This window comes from Myxocyprinus asiaticus, chromosome 22 (genome assembly GCF_019703515.2).
Source record: "Myxocyprinus asiaticus isolate MX2 ecotype Aquarium Trade chromosome 22, UBuf_Myxa_2, whole genome shotgun sequence".
NCBI lineage: Eukaryota > Metazoa > Chordata > Actinopteri > Cypriniformes > Catostomidae > Myxocyprinus > Myxocyprinus asiaticus.
Window position 1 is genome coordinate 36,042,396 of NC_059365.1, and position 27,601 is coordinate 36,069,996.

General features: G+C 36.5%; 1 protein-coding gene across 1 annotated transcript; it reads right to left on the minus strand.

Annotated features, from left to right (window-relative positions):
* Window positions 1-900: 900 nt before the first annotated feature.
* LOC127413413 (protein FAM193B-like) lies at window positions 901-27,222 on the minus strand. The gene is made up of 10 exons (XM_051650558.1): window positions 26,819-27,222; window positions 25,695-25,970; window positions 20,932-21,115; window positions 15,245-15,460; window positions 11,440-11,848; window positions 11,030-11,216; window positions 9,542-9,775; window positions 7,849-8,887; window positions 6,553-6,628; window positions 901-2,369 (listed from the first exon to the last, which is right to left on the minus strand). The coding sequence occupies exons 1-10, from the start codon at window positions 26,969-26,971 to the stop codon at window positions 2,273-2,275; spliced, it is 2,871 nt and encodes a 956-aa protein (XP_051506518.1). The 5' UTR covers window positions 26,972-27,222; the 3' UTR covers window positions 901-2,272.
* Window positions 27,223-27,601: the final 379 nt, after the last annotated feature.

The window sequence follows — 27,601 nt, forward strand, 5'->3', positions numbered from 1 at the left end:
TTATAGAGCACTGCAGGTCAATTGAATAAATGATGCAGCTAAAATTGTGTGGGTGTGTTGGCATGGATGTCAGAGTGTTTTGTATGTGTGTACTGAGAAGTGTGTGTGTGTGTGTGTGTGTGTGTGTGTAAAACATCAGTGGCATTATATAAACAAACTGGCATTTAAAGGGTTAAAATCCTGAAAATGAATGAATATTTGATAGTTATGATCAAGACTGATGTTGGATGAAAGAAATTTACTAACAAAAAGTGGAAAATAATATGAATCTATAATATTATTATGGCAGTTTTTTGACGTGGACATTTTTGTCCTAAAAGGTCCTCTGAGTAACTTTTTTTTACTGAAGCACAAGGGTTAATTTTGTTATCTAAAATGGTATTAGTCGCTCGTGGAACTTTATTATGTTTTTCATTTCGGTAAAATATGTATTTTATGCAAGAAGTTTATAAAGCCAACACCACACAGGTTTTTTTTTCTTCTCAAAACTGTCATGTTTTAATCTTTCAGCACGAAAGATTTTCACAGTATCAAAAGTGAATAATAATAATAATTATAATAATAAAAAAATAAAATAAAACAAAGCCAAAATACACTTGGCCATTAATGGTATAGTATAAATCTACATTCCAAATGTTTAAAGATAATGTTTCTAGTTTAACCTGGATAAAGTCAAAGAGGTGGAAAAATATGAAAACAAAAGCTCAAACAGATTTAAAAATGATCATTTTCATCTCAGTCCTTCAAAGGAAAATGTTATGTTGTTTAGCATAACCCCAGACCCTACTTTCCAACATTTCGACAGTTTGGACTCTTTACCAGAAGGGGCTCAGCTTCAGGGATACATGTGTAATAGAAAATGCAGACACATAAAGCCATGGTTAGGCAAATAACAGATGATATGAGTGCTGTACCATTTAAGAGAATCCTAAAGCCCCTTAAATCATTATAAAATCTCCTTGATTAGTCAATGTAACATACATATAAAAAATAAATAAAAAAAAAAGAGGCAAAAATAAAGACAGGTCTGAACTTGTTACGCACCAGTGGACTCAAACTATACAAGCAGAACTGCTGCAAGTATAAAAACGGGTCTGATACCATCATGCAGTGAAACTAGAGCGATGATTTACTGCCCAAACTTACAACAACAGCATCAAGGATGTAGTCACGGCACAGAACTATATCAAAACCACCAATTGGGAGGATCAGCAGGAATACCAACATAAGATTTCCATCAGGGAATCGTGCCAACAATCAGGTTGGAAGAGCATTTCAAACAGAGTAGAGGGGCATGGGAAAGTTTTGTAGTAGCCTATACTTGTCAGTTTTACGCATCATGCAAGGGAAATGCAGCTCATATGCACCTTTTATAAAAAGTGACACAGTCAATGTTAACAGGTCTTTAGAAAAAAACTGTTCATTTAGTGTTGATTCTTTTTTTTCTTCTTTTTTTTTTAAATGTCCAAAGTAATAAAATTTTCTTTTCACAAGTCATACATTGTAAGCATAAGTCAATTGATCTTGTTCATGTTAATAGACAATACAGTCCATATGCACAGTTCACTTTTTGTGCATTGCTGCAACTAAAGCACAGCACTTGGCCTTACAATTTCGACTGTGAGATGTAATGGGTGTAGTATAATAATATATCCAGATCGGTGTAGTTCACATGGACAGCTGACACAGTTCTACAATCTAAAATACATTAGTGAACACAAGCCTTTGCTGACTTTTACCTCCATTATGAAAATCAGACATGATACATTTGTTTAAAAAAAAAAAAAAAACAATTTCGCTTCTATTCTAAGACTACAGTATATTCGCAGGGTGAGTGGTGTCTACAAAAATGCATGATGGTGAATTTTAAAACCAGAGAAGTACCTTTTAAAACACATGAACAGTTTATAAAAGGGTTCATAGGTCAAATATCGTCACTGTTGTGTTTTATTGTAAAATAACTGTGTACATACTACATGTAAAGCATATAGATGCATTGGATCAGTACCCAAATGTGTTTTAGCGAGTTATGCAATAACGAGATGCAGGTTTTAGGACTGAGGTCAGGATGCTGGATAATCCCTCACTAATAACAGGCAAAATAAAAAAAGTGTTGGATGATCGGTGGTCAAAATCAAGGTCCCGTGGCTTAGAGGCAGAAAGGCTGGGAGAGTGAAGAACCTTTGAGTGTTAAGTACAGTAACCAAAGGCCAAACTGGTTTATAGTACAGTCTTGCTGGGAGCAGGGCGTCTGTTTACCATCACCCATCTGTTACTGAGCTGCATTTGAGGGCATCTTTTTGAGGCTGAAGTTGGACCAGTTCACGGCCACCTTCTGTCGGGTCTGTTTAGCAGAGTCAAGGCAAAACCTAAGAAAATCGAGAAATTAAGACAAAGATAAGGCACATTAACCCTTTAAGCTCTGAGAGTGTTTTTAAAGATTTCCTGTTTCAATGGCATACCAAAAATGTAAGGCTTATAAATTGACAAAAACAAAACAAAAAACAAGGAGGGTCAAGTGTTTGGTATAATTTTAAAGAAAACATTTAAAAAAATTTAATGATATAGATTATGATAAATTATGAGACTCTTGTGCTAAGAAACTGCTGGGAAAAAAATAATAATAATAAAAAAACTTGAGCCTAACATTTACTTTTTTTTCTTATTTTTTTATCTCAGGGTGTAAATAAAGTAGCTCTGAAAAACTGTTTTTGTTCCAAATCATGTCATCTGTAACTGTGTTGATACAACAAAGCAATCAAAAGTTATAGCATTACAAAAATAATTGATCCTAGTGTCCAAAAGTGTCTCAAAACAAATAAAACAATCATTGTACCCAAGAACTAATTACACATGCAAACACAACAATGACTAAAGGTTTGCATAGCATGCAGACATGATTTTGGTAATGAGATTTCACAAAATGAGTTTCATTCTGTGCCATGAGTCATCATTGAGTCTGTGTCATGTACTTGGCGCCATCTTCTATAATATATATATATTATTTTTATTTTTTTTTTAAATCAGAGGAACTACCATTTTAACCAAACAGCCACTGTAGCAAAATAGATTCAAAATGTTTAATACATGAAGTAACAATCTAGTTAAAAATAATCAAGCATATAATGTAAACCTGGGAAATTTAAAGCATTAATTTCTGCTATTAATAGTTGACAGTTTAGCGCATTAAATAAAATATTACTCAATTAATGCTGTATCTATTTATTTTTACTACTGAAACTTCAGTTATGTCTCACTTATGTCACTCGACTGGACTGCACATCCTAGCACAGAAACTGACTGTGTAGCAGTGCACACTTATTCATTACGCGTGACGCATGTCCCTAATATAATTTGTTCCACAGTAAGCCCTTATATAAATGTTTCATTGTCATTCATATGAACAAATAATACTAATAATAAAAAAAACTTTGCAATAATATGTATTATATAGCTGCATATATTTTAACAAAAACTTTTGTGTGTGAATGAACATGGTGTGCAAACACTACAGCTTCACTTTTGCTTTTTTTTTGGAACCTAGTTGAATATTATAATACAACACTATAATATTGTTGGAGTTCATTTTAATACCAAATTATTCTAATTATTTTGGGGATTCGATTTGTTTCATTTCCTCCATTTTCTGTTCTTTCTTCTCCCTTTCTTAATTTTTAGAATTGCACAATAACTTGTAACAGTTAAAAATGTTTGGCATTGGGATGCACCGATACCACTTCTTTCTCTTCCGATCCGAATGCGATATCTGAAATCTGAGTATCGACCGATACCGATCCTGATCTGATACCAGTGTTGTTTTTTTTGCATAATCAGTTTAGTTATTGTGTGGAGCTAACTACACATTATTTCAATATAAATGTATAGCTTAAGAAAAACGTTATTATTAACTAGTCTACTGGATAATGTAGCAGCAAAATTAAAGTAATTCCAGTCTAGGTTTTCAGTAGAAAAAAAGGCAATTTGTCTTTTTTTTTACATTTGTTTTTCAAAAAAAAAAAATTTGTTCAATTGTAAGATATCAGTTCACTTTTCATTCACAGTTATTTTTTGGAACCCATTCAACTAATAGTAATAATAATCAATTATTATTTCTATTATTATAGACTTTCAGAATTTTAAATACAATAGTAATATATTTCAATCGTGCACCTTTAACTTTAAAACCCTCTGGCTTTTGTTTTGATATTCTGAACTCTCCAGGAAGTCCTGTATGTGTTTGTTTGTAGACAAGTTCACAGTAGTTTAATTCGCTTCTTATTCAAATTCTGGTAAAATGCACCTCCGGCGCCATTCTAAATGCATATTATAAGTGAACTGAACTATTGAGCATCTACATCTGAGATGTCGTTCGTGAGTAGCGCTCAAATACTGCGCACTGTGTGAAGGCTAAAAATAGCCACGAGTGTGTGTGTGTCAACAGAGCAGCGCCATTCACTAACGTGCTGGAGCTGCAAGTGCATATTATATATGTACTAATTATACACAGCCTTTAGTGATTCACAGAGCTATTGCACGTCTTCAAGTGGCTTTGAATAAAATGCACGAGTCATATTAACTTTAATGGTGTTTTTATGGTTCTTTTATGTCACTTTTGGAGCTTGACAGTAACGAACATGACTAACATACAGTATCGGATTTGGATCGGGCTCGTTGGACTGATACCCGATCCGTCTAAAAACGTCCAGGTATCGGATTGGTGCCATCCCTACTCTAAAGCGCACACATACGATGTATTGATTTAATTAAATCACAGTCTATTCCCTTTTAAGAATCACTTATGACCATATTGCGATTTTGATGTTATTTTTGATTAATTGCAACCCTGAAGAATCATGAAATTAGTCTAAAAACGCACCGTTTTGGAAATGTAGAGGCCAGATTTAAAAGCAATTTAAAATCTTCACAATACCCATCCACGATACTGCTGAAATTACTAACACCAGCAAAATCATTGCAATTATATTTAATATATTGCCCAGCCCTACAGTCAAATTTTTTTATTTTACTGAAAATGTTAGAGGCGCTTGCCTGTGCAAAACATGCCACCACAATGTTAGGGAGTTGGTGGTGGTTGCCAGGATTTTGCCAAGCAGTTGCTAAACTGTTTTGAGTGGTTGTACTATGTAGTTGCTATGATGGTTGCTTACTGGCTCAATTCAAGATAGCCTACCCTCAAGACTCCAGGATATTCTGGCTCCTAGTAGGGCTGGGCGATATGTCGATATATATCATGGCGACGATATAAAGTGTCAATCTACAGAGATTTGCTATATCGTGTATATCGCAATATGTAAATATCCATGTGCGCAGCATGACCGTATCTATCAGTGGACATGCTTCACGTAAAACTGAAACCAGGCTTAAGTGGGGAATGAATTCGCCGGTTATTTGCCCGTGCTGGTTTAGCGGCAGTTTCACTTAAGGAATTATGCAGATCAGGCAACGGCGAAAACGCGTCCACAAACTCATGACTGATACTTTGCAATTCTGATTTTGCGGGCCGGTTCTGAGTGCTCTTTGACTGCACCGCACATCTGTACGTCTCCATCATTTGATGAGTTTTTGCTGATGCGATCAAAAGAAAAGTTAAGTAAATGAAGGGGAGCTTGTTATTTAAACAGGTGCAACATCTGGTTCACAAAAGCTGACACATTAGAAAAATGTAATCTGCAAACTGTCGCGCGACAATAATCACTTGTGGTGATACAAACAATCTGATTTAACACCTTAAAATGAAGCACGCTAAAGAATATTATGAAAGCCAAAAGATTCGCTCTGCATTAATTCCGTCTTTTTTAATCTTTTTTGTTGTTGTTGTTTATAAATATATTTTACGTTTATTTTCTGTAAGACATTATTTTCGTTGTGTATTTTCTACTAATATTATGTAATATTTTCTTTGTTACTTTGCTTTGAAAAGATCTTCAGTTTATTGCAGAAAGATTATAATAAAACTGGTCAACAACATATACTGAAATGTGGCATAATTTTAATACATAAGAGCATTATGGTAAGGTTGATTAAAACTGAGTGTTTATTTTAAAGTTCTAAATTAAGAGAAAATTATATAAGAGGAAGTAGTTTTTATTTCACTGACTAGATTTTCCAAAAATAGGCATTACTATATGGTTATTTATTATGTTAACCAATTTCTATTGGTTTTCCAGAAAAAAATTACTATATCGCGATATATATTGCTATCGTGATATAAAATTACTCATAATGTGATATAAGATTTTGGTCATATCGTCCACCCCTAGTTCCTAGATATGCAAGTCTATGGGATTTTTCATAAGTTTTATCATTCGCCAGGAGACATTTTTTAATCTAATTGCTTAGAAAAGTAATAGAATACCTCTTCTTAACAAGCAGCGTTTTGATGTATTGTTCATGTCCGTAGCAGAAACATTTGGGACAAGTTATGTGTTAAAATTTAATACTTAGGACAAAACCCTAACCCTACATATAAGCAACAATTATAGTGATGGCTGCCTTAGCAAGCACCACTAAGACAATAAAGAGAATTTTTACCTTTTAAAATATTCAACTTCACGATCGATCTCATCCATTTCCGTTGGGTCAAGGTCTTTGGGAAGGAACACATCATCTATCATAGAAAAAAAAAAAAAAACAGTGAAAACAGTGTCAAGATGATGAAACAGATTTAGCTGCTAACAAAGGGTTCTCACACTTTTTGATCAATTCATTTTCATGACTTTTCCAGTCTTTTGTGATCACTGTATACAGATTTTTCTAAATCATTTAAATTCAATTGCTAATGAATCATTCAGAGCAGTTCGACCAATTCAATGAAAAGAACCGACTCTTTAAAATATTTTAAAGCGAAGCATAATAAAAAAGTATATTCTTTATAGAAATGTGCATGGACTAAAGGTTACAGAGAAATGTTGATGGGCTGGTTTGAGTATTTCTGTAACTGCTGATCTTCTGGGATTTTCACACACAACAGTCTCTAGAATTTACTCTGAATGGTGCCAGAAACAAAAAACATCCGGTGAGCAGCAGTTCTGTGGACAGAAACGCCTTGTTGATGAGAGAGGTCAACAGATAATGGCCAGACTGGTTCGAACTGACAAAGTCTACGGTAACTCAGATAACCACTCTGTACAATTGTGGTGAGAAGAATATAATCTCAGAATATTATTCTGAGATGCGGGTTGGTGCTGTTTTGGCAGCACGAGGGGGACCTACACAATATTAGACAGGTGGTTTTAATGTTGTTGCTGATCAGTGTAAGACTATACATATATAGTCTTCTCTGATTAATCCAAACAGTTCTTTAATAACTATTTGTTTAATGGTTGATCCAAGGATAAATGATCAGATTTGGCATTTAATAATTTTGGGTTTAATTCATGTTTGTCGCACTCTTTTTCCCATTCTGTTTCCCCTCTCCACTTTTAATATTTTCTTTAATACTACTTATAATAATAATACATAAAAATGAATATAAAGGTAGTTTTACCATATTAATTTGTAGTAACCATGTTTTTTGGCAGAAACCATAGTTTTGATGCATTTAATCATAGTGTTACTACAGTAATACCATGGTGATTCTATGGTAACTGTAGTAAAACCATGGTTAATTTTTGTAAAGGAAGGTAAGGTTTAGGGATAGGGGTTGGTGTAGGGTGTCTGTGGGACTCTAAATAAACACAATAAACATGCTGCAGTGATGCTCCTATACTGTTAGTGTTCAATTTGGGGTGTAAATATTATATGCCACTATAGCATCTGCCTTTAATTTATGGTTAAAAAAACAATTCAAACAATGACCAGCTTGCTTTTCATCCCAAGGTCACTTACCAATTGCATTATTTGACTTATCCATCTTGTTTTTGTTCTTGTTTTTAGTTTTCCCCTTCGGTTGCTGTGCTTGCTGCTGTGCATTGGGACTGTTGGAGGTGGTTTTACTGTCTACCTCATGCTCTGACCTGTTTGCCCGTGTGTCCGAGAGGTCGTTCTTCCCCCTCTGTGAGTTGGACCCTGTGTTATGGTGACCATTCGAGGCTCCATTGGATGACTGCTTGCACGCTTTACCCTCTTCTGCCCGCTTACCCCCTGTTTTCTGTGAGTCTGCCTGCTGCTGAATCTGGTGGTTCTGTTTGGATCCACCTTTGGTGTTTTTATCAGAATCAGCTGCCCTTGTTTCTTGCACTTTATGCTCTGTTTTAGCAGTTTTTGTACTGGCCACGTGCTCCTGAGTCAACTGGTCTTGTTGTCGCTGATTCTGCTGTTGTTTCTTACTCTTCTTTGTCTTTGATCCAGCTCCAGATGAGTTCTTGGTTTCAGAGGCTTCCTCCTTGGGCTTGGCTGCATTAGTAGAGCAAGGCTGGGTGGACTCGGAACCCGTGGCAGGGCATCGTTCTGGGGACCTTACTCGGATAAGCTTGGACAAACTGGGTGTGGAGTGGAGCCTCTGAATGTCTTTAGCAGCAGTGGTTGTATCCTCCCAACCATTGACTATATCCAGATCTCTTTTAAAGTTCTTCAGTGAAAGTGGTGCCAGTTCCAAGTCTATCTGCTGCAGATCAGAAGATCCGTTGAGGTGAGATAGCAGGTGGCTTGCTTCCAGTGTGGCAGCCTTCTTTGGGAAGTCATTGACATCCAGGTTGAGGTCGTACATGCTGAAGGAGGCACGGATGGAGTCTTTGATGGTGTTTTTGATTTCCTCCAGGCGGCTGGTCAGGAAGCTGTTGACTCTCTCCAGCTCCAACTGAGGCCACTCCAATAGTCTGTTTGCTTCCCCGTCTGGCATGGAATCATCTACGGGATCTGGAGGAGATGCAGAGCGTGGTTCACTGCAGGTGGCCTCAGTGCTACCCTGAAGAGCCCTCTCCTTCTCCTGATGGAAAATGGTGAGAAATCAGTCACAATCATGTCTTTTAAAGAAAGTTGAATGGGAGAATGCTGCATTGGATGGATACAGACTGCAACGGGCAAGTTGACTTCAAAAGAAACTGGAATTTATTTCTGGAAACCAAAAAAGCCTGAGCTTCAAAGATACAATTTAGATACAAGAGCTCTGGTTAGAAAATTATGTAACGACACAAAACCAGCAGCATTTTCTAAAGCTGTTTATTTTTGTCCTTTTCTACTCTTTATTCACAGTACAGAATAAAGTCTCTTATGATATGTGGTTCAGGCCCTTTCTTCAATGTAAGTCAAGTCTATCCACCAGGCCAAAAACTTATCACTAAGAAAAGTAATCACATACCTCTTCTCAACAGGCCAAATGATTCGAGGTATCATTTATGTTTCTAGCACAAACAGCATATGAAAATTTACATACTGAAATAACTGTAATTCTAAGAATGAGCAATAGCAATAGTATTTCTTTCATTTGCAAGCACCACTTATTCATGTAATTCATTCATCTTTCAAGCAAACAATTTTGGGCTTTTGATTATCAGAATCTGCAAACAATTAAAGATGTAGCCTTAACATTATTTAAAATTCTTGTGAAACAAACACCATCAAGCAAAGCAAAAGACAGTACCTTTTTCTTCTGTTTGTGACGGGCACGTTTGGCAGCCTTGGCACTGTTGACGGGCTTGGGCTCTGTGCTGTTGATGAAGTCCAGGAGTTCATCCACATCTCGATGGTCTATGGTACTCGGTGCTGCTGGGTCTAGATCCTGCCTCTGAGGAAGCTCCTCTTTACGCCGGGTCAGTCTGGACCGAAGCTTCTCCCTGATCTCAGCATAGTTCCGACTGGTGGGGGCGGCTGGAGGCTGGAAAAGGCGGAGACAATCAATATAATTTATGGCAGATAAAAACTAGTAGTCGACTAATATGGGTGTTAAACAGCCGAAACCATATGAGGAGAGCAGGGTGGACGATTGCTAATATATGAATACACAGAGTATTTTCTGTCATTTAATTGTTTTATACCCACAAAATTACTGATATCAAATATATGGGTGCTTCTTCAACGTCAACTTTTTTTCCCTGTTATATGAAGGTCACATAAACTGACTTAAAAACTATTTACCAGCCCTTCTTCATTCAATTGTTTTTTTGTTTAGGCTATACCCCAGAACCAGACTTTCAATATTGAACTGTATGAAAATACATTATAAAAATAAAAAATATTTTATCTTTAAAAAAATGATAATCTAAAATATTTAACATGTTAAAATTATTTCTATAAATCTTTCAAAAAGTAAAAAAAACAACAAAAAAAACAAAAAAAAAAGTCCAAAAGTTGTTGCGACATTTCCACCACACCAAACAATTTTGCCCCTACAAAGTTTTTTCAGTGTCAATGAAGACATTAAATTAAACATTAGACAAGTTATGTTTAAAGAAAACAAAGAAAAATCCATGTATCACTTGTGAGCCTAATATTTGCATTAGGCATCAATTCCAATAAAGCTGACATTTGTCAAATTATGCAAAAAGTGTGATTAAAATTTTTTTTTTAAAAATCTGTGTATTTAGGATACATAACATCTTAGCTATTAAATTAGCCCTAGCAAGACAATGGAGTTGATCATTATATTTAAAAAACATTAAAAAAAAAATAAATAAAAAAAAGTGTTTCCATCACCATAATTTCTAACACATAATTTCTATTAAAACAATACAGAATTTGAGATGTGCTGTAAATGACAGTGTGGTGGGAATTTCCATGACTTTCAGAAAAAAAGATATAAATCTCCCGTGATGCATGTTCATACACAGTTGGACACTGTTAATAGACAAATTCAATAAACTGTTATGAGTGTTAAAAACATCTAAATGTGATTTTAATTTCTAGAAATTCACAGGGCTAAAAGTGCCTGAAGTTGAAGAAACACCTATATATATTAAACAATATTTCTTCAATGTCTAACTTAAAAAAAATTGTTTTAATATTGTGTATTATTATATAGACGAGGATGTCTGTCAGTCTATTGCTACTAAAAACAAATACACTTTTACATATGTTAATGTACAATACAAAGCAGAACAAACTTATGCATCTTGCATTTGGAAAACCGTACAGCGTTATGGCCGAAGAACTCGCAGTAGCAACAGTCACAGTACTTCCCGTCCTTTTGATTGTTGGAGGAGGATGCACAGGAACTACGCTCTGAGCTGCTGTCCTCATCCTCACCTTCTTCAAGCTCACAGGGTGGGACGTGACACAATGACCCATTGGGCAACTTGTGCCCTTTACACGTCTGGTCCCTGCTCATACAGAATAACACAAACAACTTAAAAACATACAGTGTTGAAGGAATTTGAAGCCACCACAGCAATGTCAAATGTCTTCACCAATTAAATTAAACCTGATAAATTAAACCAATTCCATTTGATAACCACAGTCGTGCAGAAATTATACTAGTCACCTTTAAACAAAAGTAATGACCAGGGCACCTTGATACGTTTTTTTTTTTTTAATGATGCTAACCTGCATGCTCCAGACGCTAGATGTCCAGCATTGGGGGAGGCTACAGAGCTGCCATTACTGTGTCCATTGCAGGGGTGACTGCAGCCTATAAGCGAGTTGCCGAGTTTACTGTGTTGTGCGTTTACAGCAGGAATGTGGGAGTTCTTGCAGGCGCTGGGCTTGTGGAGGGCCACCGGACTGTCCACCCCACTCGAGTGCTTGGCTGCGGGTGCATGAATGTTTGGTACCAGCGGGGAGAAAGGAGCGTGTGAAGCCAGCCCAGAACTTGCGGAGTTGATGTGAACATGCTGATTGGAGTTTTGCTTGGGAGGCAGCAGCGAGGAATGCTGGGAGGAAAGACCCGTGGGACTGTTGGGCGGCACTGACAAGTCTGCAGCTTGGTGGTGGTCGCTTGTGTGGAAAGCTTCACCTGTAGAGAAACATTAGAGTTTTTTGCATGATGGTTGTTTTAAAGGCACTTAGCTTAAGCCTTGTACATCAATTAAAAAAAAGTTACTCAGAGGTCCTTCGAGGACAAAAATATCCACGTCAAAATACTGCCATAACAACATTATATATTAATATTATTTTCCAAATTCAATTAGTTAATTTTTTCAACCAACACCAGTCCTGGTCATAACTACCAAATATTCATTCATTTTCAGGATTTTAACCCTTTAAATGCCAGTTTGTTTACATAATGCCACTGTTGTTTTTTTACACACACACACTCTGGCATTCATACCAACACACCCACACAATTTTAGCTGCATCATTTATTCAATTGTCCTGCAGTGCTCTATAATACAGCAAACAGAAAACATGAGAAAAGCATGTATTTGCTCCATAGGCTAAACATGAGAAAAATGCCACCATCTGGTGGAAAATATAAAAAAATTACAAATTTGAAGCCAGGGCTCCGGAATGAAAGCATAATATCATAGAATTCATGATTTTATGCTTAAATGGGACTGGGATCAAATATTGCAGTTTTAATGAGTTTCAATGAGGATATTTTTGTCCTGAAGGTCCTGAGTGAAAATATTTTGTGTACACAGTGTATTACAGATGTATTTTAGGAACTGAGGTTGAAATATCAAAATTCCCCCAAAAATACACACCTTTGGCAAAATTTATGCCGTTGCCATTAACACAGCCAAAATGATCGAAAAACAAAAATGAAAAAGACAAAAATGTCCCCAAGGTCGCACAACGGTTAAGGCTTAAGTCATAAGTTTAAAAGCTATGCATAATTAAATCCATAACCTCATTCAAGGAGCACAATTAGAACAATGCTATAATGTATATGGTCTTGTTAACATTAACATTATAATGCCACAGACCACAATAGTTGTAAAATTAAGTAAAGATATTATTTTTATTTCATTTTTGTATTTTGTAAAAAAACTTTGGACTATTGGTTTCAGCTGATTTTAATGATGAACAAATACTTTTAATTTCCTTTTAGTTTTGTTTTCATTGAAAGAAAATATATGACTACTTTCAGTTTCATTTTTTATTTAGTTTGAACCCTTTAAGCTCGGACTGGTCCACCGAGAAAAAAATAATTAGCAAAATATGTATAACTAGAGCCTTGACCAACACAAAATAGGTATAGTTTTAAAGCTTAGAAACTCTACTTTACAATGCATGTAGGCATTATGACCAAAATTGAACAAGACATATCAGAATAATTTACATATCGGTTTAATAATTTATAATTTGGCACTGTACACATTATTGTAATCAGTAAAAACATCAAACTGATCAAATAGCCATGTGTGATATGTCGTTGGAAAGCTCTCAAAGAGTAGAATACAACCAGCCTGTGTTTTACTAACAGACAAAAATATAGTCAGTAATAGCTAAGTACATGTCTTTGATATACATGTTGCATGCAATCAGGTGTTGCTTATAAGCCACATTTTCACTTATAACATCATGATAAATAAACAGAACATGAAATATCACATGTCATTACTTAGAAGGGGGGATTCCCATTAAATCAGATGCTTAGATCATTATATAATCCACACAAAGCACAATGTGCACACATAACATAATGCACTATCTGGCTAAAAACACATTAGCTTTCCTGGATCAGATGACTTCATCAGAAATTATTTAGTATGTTGTCCAGTGTCATGGAACGCTAAAATCAATCATATTAGGATTCAGATCGCTGAAGAGGTGGAAGTCATACAAATATGGGTAGAGAGGATCGCTCACTAATTACATATGGCCACCAGAAGATGGGGCCAAGTATGACACAGACTCAATGATGGCTCAAATGGCACAGAATGGAAATTAATGAGATCTAGTTACTCATGCCTGCATGCTTTGGAGAGAGAGCATACCTTTAGTCATTGTTGTACTTGCATGTGTAATTAGTTCTTATAAACAACTATTATGTTTTATTTGTTTTGAGAGGCTTTTGGAAACTTGGAGAAATAAATTGTATTTGTAATGCTATAAATTTTGATTGCTTTGTTGCATCAACACAACATTTTATTCAGTTACAGTTGACATGATTTTGAACAAAACAAAAGCAGTTTTTCGGAGCTACCTTATTTATACCCAGAGATATATAATGTAAAATCATGTCAAAATATATATATTTTTTTTTCACCAGTTTGTTAGGCTGAGGGTCTCAGAATGTATCATAATAGCACAAAAAAAAATATATATATATAAAAGTTTTCTTTAAAATGATACCAAACAATTGATGCTATTCCTTCTGAGGGGGTTATAAGCCTTTAATTTTGGGCATTCCACTGAAACAGGAAATCTTTAAAAACACCTGCAGTGCTTAAAGGGTTAATATCAGTTTTCTTCCATTGTAGTACCACACCACAAACTTTTCATTTTTTTTTTTAAACAGTATCTACATCACACTTAAAGGAATATTCCAGGTTCAGTACAAGTTAAGCTAAATTGACAGCATTTGTGGTATAATGTTTATTACCACAAAAATGAATTTCTTAAAAAAAAAAAGAATAAATAAAAAAAAAAAAAAAAAAAAATCGAGGTTCCAGTGAGGCTCTTACAATAAAATTTAACGTGGCCAATTTTTGGAGGGTTTAAACACAGAAATGTGAAGCTTATAATTTTATAAAAACACTTGCATTAATTCTTCTGTTAAAACTTGTGTATTATTTGAACTGTAAAGTTGTTTACATTTAAATTTTTACAGTTGTTTTAGGGTTTTAGTATTTGTTGACATTACATGGACATGATAACAAAAGGTTTGTAAGTGATCCCACTTAAATGATGTTTACCTTACCCCGATAAAGGAAAATCATTTAAGGCATTTGTATAACCACACATGTTGTCAGCTTATTAAGCATAATCGGTGTAAGAATGTGCATGTAAACGTACTCATTGACTAGATCCATCCAAGTCTGATGCATATTTTATCCTCAGAAGTCTTTATTAGTCCTATTTCAATGGCACTGAAACTTTGTAAGATATTCAAGAGTTTTACTTGAGGCACTTAGTAGCAAGTTAAAAGGTGTCGCTGTCTGTACAACCTTTTTCAGGTTTATTTTATGTTAGTTGCAAATCTATTTTTTTCCACTGATCCTTTTTTTTAACGAAAATAACCTTGCTACAGATATATTCTCCAAAAAAATACCATCCCCTTCATCTTTTCTACATCAAAGCTGTGGTTCTTCACCAGCAATCTATTATCTCCTATTTCCAAAAACATCTTGAATACATCCATTTAAATGAAAAGCATCATCCGATCCTAAACGAGACTGTATAGGCATATCTCTTAACTGACAAAGCAGTAAATTTCATATTGCAGCCTGAATCGTCTTCTCACCTGGAGGAGTTGGTCGTCGACACATTGTCTTGAAGTGCTTGGGGTTGGTCTTACATAGATCAGTGGAGGTGGACAGTGTCCCATTAGATCCTGCACTGGAATTCTGGGATGCAGGATGACTGTAGGGACAAACTTTGATCGCGGATGTTTTGGCAGCCTTCCCGGGAGCGTCGTGAGTAGATCTCTTCTCATGGCAAGCTGGTCCCAAAGTTCCACCTAACCAGCACCAGAAACAACATGGTCACTGTGATTTATTTTTACCACCAAATTCTGTTTAATTAACTTTTTATGTGCGTTTTAGAAGAGCTTTAGCAAACCCCAAACGCAGCACAGGAACACAGAGTAGAATAGAGATAACATATTGATTTTGATTGGTCAATCAAGGCATTCTGCAGTCAAAAACTTTTGTATAATGACTGCTAACTGTATAATCAATCACAGTCCAGGGCAATGAATTTACTATATAGTTATGCTAGATCCATGTCTCCTGTGTCAATATATGAAATCTTTCTTCAGTAATAAAATAATTTAAACTCAAAGCAATATTTCATGTACATTTATGTATTTGGGTCTATGACATGATGCTCATTTTTGTTTTGTTTTTGTCCAGATCTAGAAAATTATTTAAAATACATAAAAAAAGCAGTTCACACAAAACAATGATTTGAATACACCTCTTCTATGATGAGCAGGTTTTCAATGTCATTTTGATATTTTTCTGGGGGTTAAAGTAAAAAATGTCATGTGGTGTTACCGTCCAGAGACAGTAAGTCTCATTTAAAACTGAAATTCTTGAAAGTAGAGCAGAATAATCTGTTTTTAATATTCCTTTAAAACTTTTGTCCACCAAATCAAAGTCAGGTGGTGTAACCAATGTTGACAAAAACCATAAAACAGCGAGGACCCCTTTAGACCCCATGTGCGTGAAGTAAAAAAACACAACAATATTTTGACTCTTTCTTTTAAAGGCACATTTTATGTCATTTTATGTGGTGTAACCCTGAGAAAACTTCTTGAAATTCTTGAAAAAAAAATAAATTCATGTTATTTGTAAAATATTTTACCTTGAAAATGTGCTGAAATTAATGATCAAGTTGTTTACACTTGTCATATGTTTAAGGTGGAAGGAAAATATTTTAATATCCTTAATTTGAAGGTTATTAGGGCTGCAACTAACGATTATTTTAATAATCGATTAATCTAGCGATTATTAGAACGTTTTCGACTATTCGGCAATTATTGCAATGATTAATCATTAGCTCTTAACCGATTATTCAGCTTGTGCCCCGACTTAAAATGTTGTATTAAACGTGCTTACTAACAATAAAGAGCATAAAATCATCTTTTAAAAATACCTCTAAATGACATTCACTGAATTAAAGGGAAAAATACTTTAATTCAGTAAATAAATTCACTGCAAAAAATCCTACTGTTATCAAGTGTTTTTGTCTTTTTTTCCATTTACAATTGTCTAAATATCCTTAAAACAAGATACATTTACTTGAGAAGCAACAAATAAGATATTGAGACTTGCTTTAAGAGAATGTCTCTTAAATATAAGTGTATTTTGTATATAAATGTATTTTTTCACTTTGTTATACTTCTAAAATATATTATATTCAAGATCTATTCTCTAAAAGCGAGTCTAAATATCTTATATGCTGCTTCTCAGGTGAATGCATCTTTTTAAAGGATTTTTAGATATTTTAAAATATTTGTATTTTTAATATTATATTCAACATTCTCAGATAAAAAAAATTTCTTCTGCAGTATAGATGCTAAAGAAAATGTACGTTGTTTTGAAGGAGTTTTAGCCAAAACAAAAACAAATCAAAAATGTATTTTGTTGCAGTGTATAAAGACTACCTCTCTCACCTTTTTGTTCACTTCAATCCATCTTCAAAAAAAAAAAAAAAAAAAACCTCTCTCATATTAATAAAACTGTGTATTGCCAATTTTCTTCATGATAAGAAATGCACATTGTTACGATTCAATAAGTCGCGAGCCATCACGTTATAATCTAGCTGCATTAAACGTGCACGCTCGAGGGACGAGTGTCCCAGCGACAGAGTGTGCGTCAGTTGGTGCAGTTTCAATCTCTCCTCCTTAGATCGGGACATTCGTGCAACTCATATGAGAGGCGTTGACCGCACAGAGAAATGCCAGTTTCAGAGTTTGTAGTTATTTACATAATCTGCTTCCGTATTATTTGAACTTTAATAAAGCTATAACGCATTAAATATAACTGGATTAAAGATGTAATGCTGGGGTGTTTCCTTTAAAGAGCTCTGGCTCCACTCATTCCACAATGAGAGTGCTTCTGTATTTACTTATTTTTGCATTATAATTCCCTCATACTTTGTGATCTACATCACCTGAAGCTGTTTGGAAAGTTTAAAGTGCATCTGGACTGTGAGCTGTGTAATTCTTCCTCAGTCAGGCGCGAGCTGTAGCGCTGCTCTCACGCATCATCATTAGAGTTTAATTTGATCTTATGTTATGTTAAATGAGATCAAACGACTATTCGACAACAAAATGTTTTTGTCTAAATGTTTTATTGTTGACTTTGTCGATAACGTTGACTAATCGTTTCAGCCATAAAGGTTACACCACATGACATTTTTAAAAGTTTTTTTTTTTTTTTTGCTATAGGCTGAATGTTTTAAAATAAATTATGAAACCAAATTGGACACAATGATTAGATTTCTACAGACTTGACAAGTGTGTTTTAAAATACATTTTTAAAATATTTCTTATTGTATCACTTCGGACAACCATTATTGGTCAATGACCTGTTTATTGGAAATATCCATGTCATAAATAAACCCCATTAGGTGATACAAGACCAGTGTCAGAAATTTACTTGTATATTAAGGGGAAAATTTTCCCCCTGGAATTAATTTTCAGGGGCATTTCTTACCTTTAGAAGTATATTTCTAATATATTTTTTTTTATCAAAAAACACTTCATTTTAGTTTCAAATTCAACAACACACCCATGAGATAGCAAATATGGATATCTGGCAATTACAGGTCACCTTTTCTAACCCCTGTATCATAACTAAGACAGAATATTATGCAATCTAGATTTACAAAACAGGAATTCACTATTTTACATATCTGGGGCATTTGTGTCATTTTCTGTGACAAAGACATGAAACTATCACAGCTATGTAGGACATAAGTTGCCTGGACAACGCTCGATTAAATAGTATTAAACAGGCATTAAAGTATTTGGTGCCAGAATGCCGAAATTTAACCAATCAGAATCAAGTACTCCATACAGCCATTTAAAGGAGACCTACTATTGCCATTTTTACAAGATGTAATATAAGTCTCAGGTGTCCCCAGAATGTGTCTGTGAAGTTTCAGCTCAAAATACCCCACGGATCATTTATTATACCATGTTGTAAATGCCTCTTTTTGGGTGGAATCAAAAACACGCTGTTTTCGTGTGTCTCTCTTTAAATGCAAATGAGCTGCTGCTCCCCGCCCCCTTTCCGGAAAAATAACGACATTGCTCTGGTCTCTGTGAATACAATCAGAGACAATGGTAACTGACAGTAAACGTTTTCGGGTTAAAAATGAAAAATAACGACATAGCTCTGGTCTGCGTGAATACAATCAGAGACAATGATAACTTTAGCAGCATTAGCTGTGGAATCAGCTAACAAGCACATTCGGAAAGCCGATTTGCAAACATTCACAAAATATAAAGTGCGATACTTAAATCTTCAGGATATAAAGCTGGAACACGAACAGTTGGTACTGATCCATGCTTGAAAATCCTGCTTTATATTGACTAGGGATGTGCGAGACTAGTCGACTAAACGGTTGTGATGCTGCTAGTCGACACTGGAATTACTAGTCGGTTAATATTTCCCCCCATTAAACTGTTCAACATTTTTACACATTTACATTTGGCTTTATATTTAGAGGCTGCACTTAAATTACTGTCATATTAATGTTACATATTTTAAATAGAATTAATAATACAAATATTATTTAAAAAGAGGATTTCTGGAGCAGATACAGAGTTTAATTTCACCTCAGGCTGCGTGTGCTTCTTCCCTCTCTCACTCGCGGCACGCGCAGGAAAATGTCCTCTCGCTAGACAAGCAAACTCAAAGTAGTTATGAAATCACTTCGGTGGTGGTGCGGGAATCGGATTTCCAAACGTTTGAAAGTCCCTATAGATGTTTTCACATTTGAGTCTTGTTTAAGTCTGTGCGTGCTTGTACGTTATTTTTCCACTGAGCGGGCTTTTTCAAGTGCAGGATAGACGCCTCAGGTGAGTCAAGTCCTGTCTTTCACCGGACCATGACCACATGTTAATTTTACTCATCAAAACAATTATGCTTTTGAGTAAGTAGACTAGAAAATAACTGTTTTAGGCTAGGTATGCCATTTTTTTAATCTGCTGATTAAGAAGGCTATTTTCAACGAGGTGCCGACTGCTTAACATGTTAAACTATCTTTCATTCTGTGTGCACATCATGTTTAGAGTACATTAGGTTTACTGAAGGCTATATCAGAGGCCTATTTTTTCTATCCTACAGCTACTTTTTTTTTTTTTTGCGTGTTTTTTTTTTACACATCGTAACTGTTATTGGTTAACGTTCTTTACCGAACAGCTGTCATATTAGATCAATGGTTAATGCACAACTGCACGTCCTGAAATAAGCGCAACTTTTCAGCGCATTTTATTTTCTCTCATAGATTTGGCTTAGTCTACCTGTTAATTATTTTAAACAATTTCCTGACTGTTTTTATATGTTAAGTAACTTTTACTTGGTGATTTCCATTTAGAACAGGCTTTTAGGGTTGTTCCATTGATCCTGCACTATTCATTCAGTTGTTTTCAATAAATATATCTGTTAAATATTCATTAACGTTGATTCAGTGAATGCGTGTCATGTTCTTTATTTAATGTACAATGATCATAATTCAAGGCGAGCACGTCGCAGATAAATGCCCCTTTTCAGTGGAATCTAGCATTGGATTTGGAATAGATTAAGTATTTTAAATGGATCGCATAAACACTTTTTATTTATTTTTTTACTGTTTTTTGAAGGTTGGTTTCTCTTTAGACTAGTCGGTTACAAAACTTACGTTTAAACGACAGTCAAATTAGTCGTAGCGCACATCCCTAATATTGACCCTCATTCACAAAGCAGTCTGGTGTAAAATGATTTGCACAAACATACACAAATTTTAGTATGTTTTGGGGCACATTTGCTTCAAAAACAAAACTTGTCCACTGAGTCTTCAGTGGCTCTGATGCCGGGAGTACATGAAGATGTTCACTTCACATACATCTTATGTTCACTTTTACTGCCAACAACAGAACACTTGTGACGCTTACGAAGTTGAGACATTATTCTTCTCATTGTAGCTGCTCCAGCGTGGAAAAAAAACGTCAGACTGTGTGTCGATCACTCAGGGGAGGATCTATGATAATAGGGTGGAGTCCGTCACCAGTCGTGGGCGAGGCCTAAAACCAATCACTTTGAGACACTGTTTTTGATTAATAGAAATATAAGAAAGAGGAGTGGGTGGACTTTTAACATTGTAGGGTGGCTGTGTACACACACTGCCGACTCACATTTATGTTCAAACACCATGTAAAAGTGAATTTTGCATAATAGGTCCCCTTTAAAAAATGAAATGGGTAGCAGAGGTCCATACCCTGTGAAAGTGTAGGCGTGCTGTGGTTGCAGTGAGATCCTCCATTAGAATGAGCAGAGTTCCACAAACCAGAGAGTTTGCGTGCGGAGAGGAAGGAGCTGGGGTCCCAATCCACTGAACTATGCTCTGGATAACCATTCCCACAGCTCTGAGACTTACATGAGGAGGAGTGGGACAGCGGTACCTGGATAAAACACATCAATCATTTAGACAAGTGACAAGTGTGCAACAACATCAAAATGTAAGCCTATGTAGGATTTCTGTCAGTGACAGAAGCTAATTTCGTCATCAGCGCAGTCTGCACAGACTGTCCGCGTTCAGCCCAGATTTTCTTGACACGCAGATATACCTTGTCTGTGAGCATTGTTGGCGCATGTGCCTGCCGTTGACTGTCTTAAGTTTAGTGTGAATGCGTCAAATGCATTCGCATTCGCTGCCGTTCAAAATAGTATACTTTGAAAGGCAACACGGTCGACTGGGCGCAATCCTATCCGGAACGCGGAATAATGAAGAATACCCGGGCCTTAACAGGAAGAACTTAGCAAAAGGGTGAGAGGCTTTCTTGTGTAGCTTAGCACTTTCGAGCTAATGCTTTAAAGTAAAAATTAAATAAAAATCAATTCTTTTATGAAGGATTTTATAATGAAATCCCTATGGAAAAAATACTACCGGCACCAGGACAGCTGAAAAAATGGATGGGCACTGTTGCGCTCTATAAGAATGAGTAGAGACGCTGGCACGCTGCTAAACATTCCAGTTTATTGACAACATTTCAACCCAAATAGAGTCTTTGTCAGGTCAAACACACTAGTTATCTTTTCTCCGTATACTACCTCTAAACACTGCTGCACTCTATAACTTACTCCATCTCTAAAAACAACTTTACTTTTAAGATGACATCACCAAGCCCTCTTATTTTTCAACACCTCCCCTCCAACCACCTCTCATAATCCAATCAAGTCTCATCCTACATTTTTTTCCCTCAGAAATATATCTACAGAAGTAAAATGGGTTGAGAATACCACTTAATTTTGATTTTTTTTTGGGGGGGGGGTTCTCCCCTTTTTCTCCCAATTTGGAATGCCCAATTTCCAATGCGCTCCAAGTCCTCGTGGTTGCGTAGTGATTCGCCTCGGACCGGGTGGTGGAGGACGAATCTCAGTTGCCTCCGTGTCTGAGACTGTCAACCCGCGCAGCTTATAACGTGATTTGTTGAGTGCGTTGCCACGGAGACGTAGCGCGTGTGGAGGCTTCACCCCATCCACCGCGGCAACTGCGCTCAACTCACCACACGCCCCACCGAGAACCAACCACAAGGAGGTTACCCCATGTGACTCTACCCTTCCTAGCAACTGGGCCAATCTGGTTGCTTAGGAAACCTGGCTGGAGTCACTCAGCACACCCTGGGATTCGAACTAGCGAACTCCAGGGGTGGTAGCCAGCGTCTTTTACCACTGAGCTACCCAGGCCCCACTTAATGTTGACTTTAAATGAAGTTGTTGGGGTGAACATGTCAGTATTATCAGACTTTGACTGTTTTGTGTGTTGTGTACACAGGATTGTCCTCAATGACATACTGAGCTCTGTGTCTAAATATGAGGACAGCTTTAGTCACAAATGTGGGACAGTGTTCGTCATCCAATAAAAGAACAGAAGCAATCTAAACATCAACAAACATGAATAAATATATGTAGCTATCACATCAGCTAGCACACTGTTCCAGTAAAAATAACCACAAGAGAATGGATAAATTAAGACGCCACAGTCTTCCACCTGTATACATGTACAGTGGAATACATCTAACAGTCTTTGGACACTTAGATTGAGTCACACTTTATGTATGAATGTAATTTCATTAGATGACAAAATATCAAAGCAAGAGGCATTTATAGTCAAGAAAGAATGCACAAGCACACTTTTCATTCAGAAAAAGCAAAACATTTCAAAAACAGAAGTTTGTTAGGTTTTAAAAGACATAACAATACTGTTCAAAAGTAGTCGGACACTTTCTGGTTTTCAAACATTATTGGAACATGTTCATAGTTAGGGTGCTTTCACACTTGGTTCGATTGCTTGGACCGATCCAGAGTTTGTTTCCTCCCCCTTCGGTCTTTGCTCACATCATATTATATGGGTCCGAACCGCAGTCCGACTGCATCATCAAGGTGAGTACAAGCAGCAGCTGTTTACAACTGTAACTATGTAACAACTCAAGAAGCCATCAGATTCACTGTGTTAATTGAAGTATTAAAGTTTGCATACACGGAACGACACTTGTTCCACTTGTTGTGTTTGTCTGCCCAGGATACATTGAATGTGCAGTGATGTGATGAATGTTGTCAGCGTTTGTCTGCCGCGATCCCGCGGATGCATTATAAGACATGTGAAGAATGGGAGCTGCTCTCTTAAGGTGATTTTTGGACAAAAGCAGGTATGAGAAATGCATTATACCATAATTGCGATCGGGAGCCTGCAAAGTTGCAAATTATACGTCATCAATAGCAGTTCACTTCCACGATTTGGTATGATTGTGTTCATGTCAGCGAACTGTACTAGAGTTCACATGAACAGTAAGCCCAACCACCTTTTCAAGCAGACTCTGGTGCGGTTCGCGGGTGCGCACCCAAATTTGGAAAACGGCATTCACATCATACAAACGAACCGAACTTTGACACCATTCGAACATGGGTGCGCATCAAAAGTGCTAGTGTGTAAGCACCCTTAAATCAGTGTTGATCTATTCAACGAAATCACTAACGAATACGAGACAAAAAAGATGCATCATGACGATAGTTAAATGTTTTTATTAGGCTAAAGCATCCTGTTGACGAAAATATGATGAGCCAAAAACAATACGATCACGAGGACTTAAAAGCACATTGGGAATTGGGCATTCCAAATTGGGAGAAAAAGGGGAAAAATCAAAAAAAAAAAAAAAACCAGTGTCAGTGCAAGATATAAACAGTACAAGATATTAATAGAAGAAATATCTAGAAAAATATCTGTTTATAGAAGAATGTTTTAGATATGGATTCATCTAATCCAATATGAACTGCTATAAAATGGGTTGATTACCTCACTCAAACGCATCCCATTTTTTACATGAGATTAATCACTTTATCCACAACATACATGTAATATTACAACTTACATATGCACAGACAATGAATCTAATGAACAGGTGAACTTGAACTAAGTTACATGATGCTACGCTAGTCAAAATATATGCAACTTGCATTGCGTAACTTGCGTTGTGAATACGCTGTTTCCGTAAAAAACACACTACACACAATGCAATATCCTAAACTGGTTAAACACAGAAAATTAATATGTTTCTAAACCATTAATAATTCAGAATACAGTGGGCTAACTTCTAAAGAGTATCTAATACTTCAGCATATTCATTAAATGCTATTATTTCAGGAGCTCAGGTTTTCACAAGGACAGTTGTACTGTATTTTGTATGTAGCCTAATTTGTATATGTTATATTTAAAACATGTTTAAATTAAGAAAATGTTTATACATTTTTTTTTATAAATGTTTGAATATTTGATAAAAATTTGGTCTGTTACAGTTTTACACTCGTTTTTGTCATTTTGCACATTATCGTCAACTAAAATATATTATTTTCGTTGACAAAAATTATATGCCATTTTAGTCAGAGTAAAACTAAAATATTGACTAATTTTATAGGACATTTTCGTCAAAAGACTAAAGCTGTGTACCAAATGATGCACTTTACATTATGCACTTACAGAATACACTACGCACTCACCCATGTAGTGTATACATTTTTAAAGTGTAGCATCGTCCCAAATGGAACACTTAATGGGTTTTTTTTACTTCACGGAAGCATCCGCCATTTTACAGCTGATGGAAGTGACGTTTCAAACACATGTGATGTGTTGCCACTCAGTTTAACACTTACATCTAAAATAATCACACAGCGTGGGTGATGGCAAAACATTCAACTCACATTTGTCTTCAATGAAGTTTCTCTTGTTGCTACATTCTCCATAGTTTACAACTGTTTTGTCAGACCAGCAACGCAGACAGACAACCCTCCGCTACGTACGGCAGGCCGCAAGCGCTGAGTGCATGAAGTGTCCAACATTCAACACTTCATTTTGACGGTTGAAGAAGTGTATCATCTGGGTTGCATTTTTAATGTAAACATACTACTCACTACTTATCTACAAAATGGCATAGAATATAGTGCAGAAGTAGGACGCAACTTAAAACTATGACTAATACAAAAAACGGTGTAAAAATTAGCACTGTAGTTAATAACTAGTAACTAAACCTGTGGTTATGCTGTTTGGACACCCATGTGAATTTGAGGAAAACTGACTTTATCCATCCATTAAAACGACCTTGAGACCAGTTGGTTAAATATATTGCAAAATAGCTATGGAAGATAAATGTCTAGCATCATTTGCTTGCAGATGCCAAATAGTTTGATATTTTGTTACTTAATCTAAGAAATGTAAACATTTTTAAGCATGTCCATTAAGTTTTGGGGAGCACTGCATATATAGAGAAGTACAATTACTTTCACTTCACAGAAATAGCGTATATTTACATTAAAACACAAAGCGTGCCACTGATGAAAACATATTAGTGACTGAGGTAAGAGTGCGGAGACCAGGTTCTGGTCTCAGAAGCAACACAATTGCAAGCTTTTCTACAAATATTCATTGAGTACTGAATTTCAATGTAATATCAGAGAGCTCTGCATCATACGTAACAATTTCCCACTCACCTGCGTGGTTTGCTCCTGAACCGTTCTCCTCTCCTCCTCTTCCACGCTCTTCCTGCAGCTCTGACAGATCCAAAGCGGCACCTCACCCAACAGTGACTGGGAGAGTGAAGGCACGGCGTCAGCCAGTTTACGGCCCGGAACCTCTCTCAGCAGAGCCTGGGACAGAGCGGGTACAGCCTCCGCCAGTTTGGACCCATGACTGGGGAGCCCGTTCACCTGGCCCGCCCCCCAGTCTTTAAACTCGCGATGGCAGAGCAAGCAGCAGGTGTGCATGGACTGAGTGACAGGAGAAAATGAGGTGTGTTACACTGACAACTGAATTGTAATGAGGTTCTCAGAGGAAGAACTCAATAAAGCTTGTTGTGTACACACACACACACACACACGCATATGTATGTATGTATATTTTTAAGATAATGAGAAACAAAAATTCAGTCAAGTGTGTCCAAACTTTTGGCTGGTAGTGTCAGCTCAAACATAGAAACTGTAACATTTATAGTCATACACGTATTACTACTATCATATATATTATACACATTTATAACAGGCAGTCCACATCTGAAACATATGCCAATAATAATGCAATTTGTGGCATATGGCAATGATACATCTTAAGTGATGGCAACATATCTGTGCACACTGTGAGATACTTTCTAGGTAGGTTAGCATGGTTAGTAGCTTAATTCAGACACTGCTTTGGCTTGATCTCAACCAAGAATAATGTAGCAGCCACAGCAGCAGCAGACGACAGCACAACACACTGTTAGCTTTGTGCTCGTGCAGCGACTTACCTTCAGCAGCTCTACCAAATCATTCCGTTTTTAAACATCTAAATGTAATGTACAGACCTGTTCGGGGCCATCAGAATGAGGGCGGTACATTTATTTATTTATATCGCTGCATAGGTGCCGAGTGAGCTGCTGCTGCTCCGCCCGTGCAGCGCTGGTGTGTAAAACAAGAATAGGTGATTCAAAACGCCAAATATGCGCGAAAACACAAATAACTGCATGTGCAATAATCCCCCAGATTAAGTGACCATTCAAACTCGTTAAAGTAAAATCGCCAATGGCGCAAACCGGTTCGAATAGGTGATGTTGGATGGACGTGTTGTTAGCATTAGCTACCTGATTGGTCCTGCTCGCTCCAGCATCTCCTCCTCCGCCGCCTGCCGCTGCTGCTCCCGCATCGCCGTGCTTCTTTGACAGGCTCTGCTGCTGTTGTCCCGACACTATATCCTTGGCCCCGACGCCCTGCTGCTTGCTTTTCTTCCTCGCCATCGCTTTAATCCGTGTTATGCCCGTCGGCTGGTTTCCAAGTTGTGTAAAAACACAGTTTCGGTTTTTGTGGGCAGTCGCGAATACTCCTATTCTTCCACAAGGCAAGACAACACAGTGAATATGGCGGAAGGCTGGCGCACACACAGACAGACAGACGCACGCACACACGCACGCAGGTTCAGAGGTCACACGTACTGATGGCAAACAGCTTCAGCAGGGTTAGGAAAGGCAGAGGACGCCATGTTTACTGAGGGCAAAATTTCCAGATTAACAGTTGGTCAAACTACTGTACTGCAGGATTGAATGTAGAGTATCAACAGTACACACGTGGAACATACAGGCAAATATGTACCGATTGGATGAAATGTGCTTATGTTGTTTTAAACGGGACTAGAATATTTTTATATAAAATCTTTAAATGTGTGTGTATTATATATATATATATATATATATATATATATATATATATATATATATATATATATATATATATATATAGAGAGAGAGAGAGAGAGAGAGCGAGCGAGCGACAGACAGACAAACAAAACAAACAAAAAAAAAAAACAACTAAAATTACCCTTACATATAATCATGAAGCCGGTCAAGAAAATTCCCTGGTCCTATATTGCA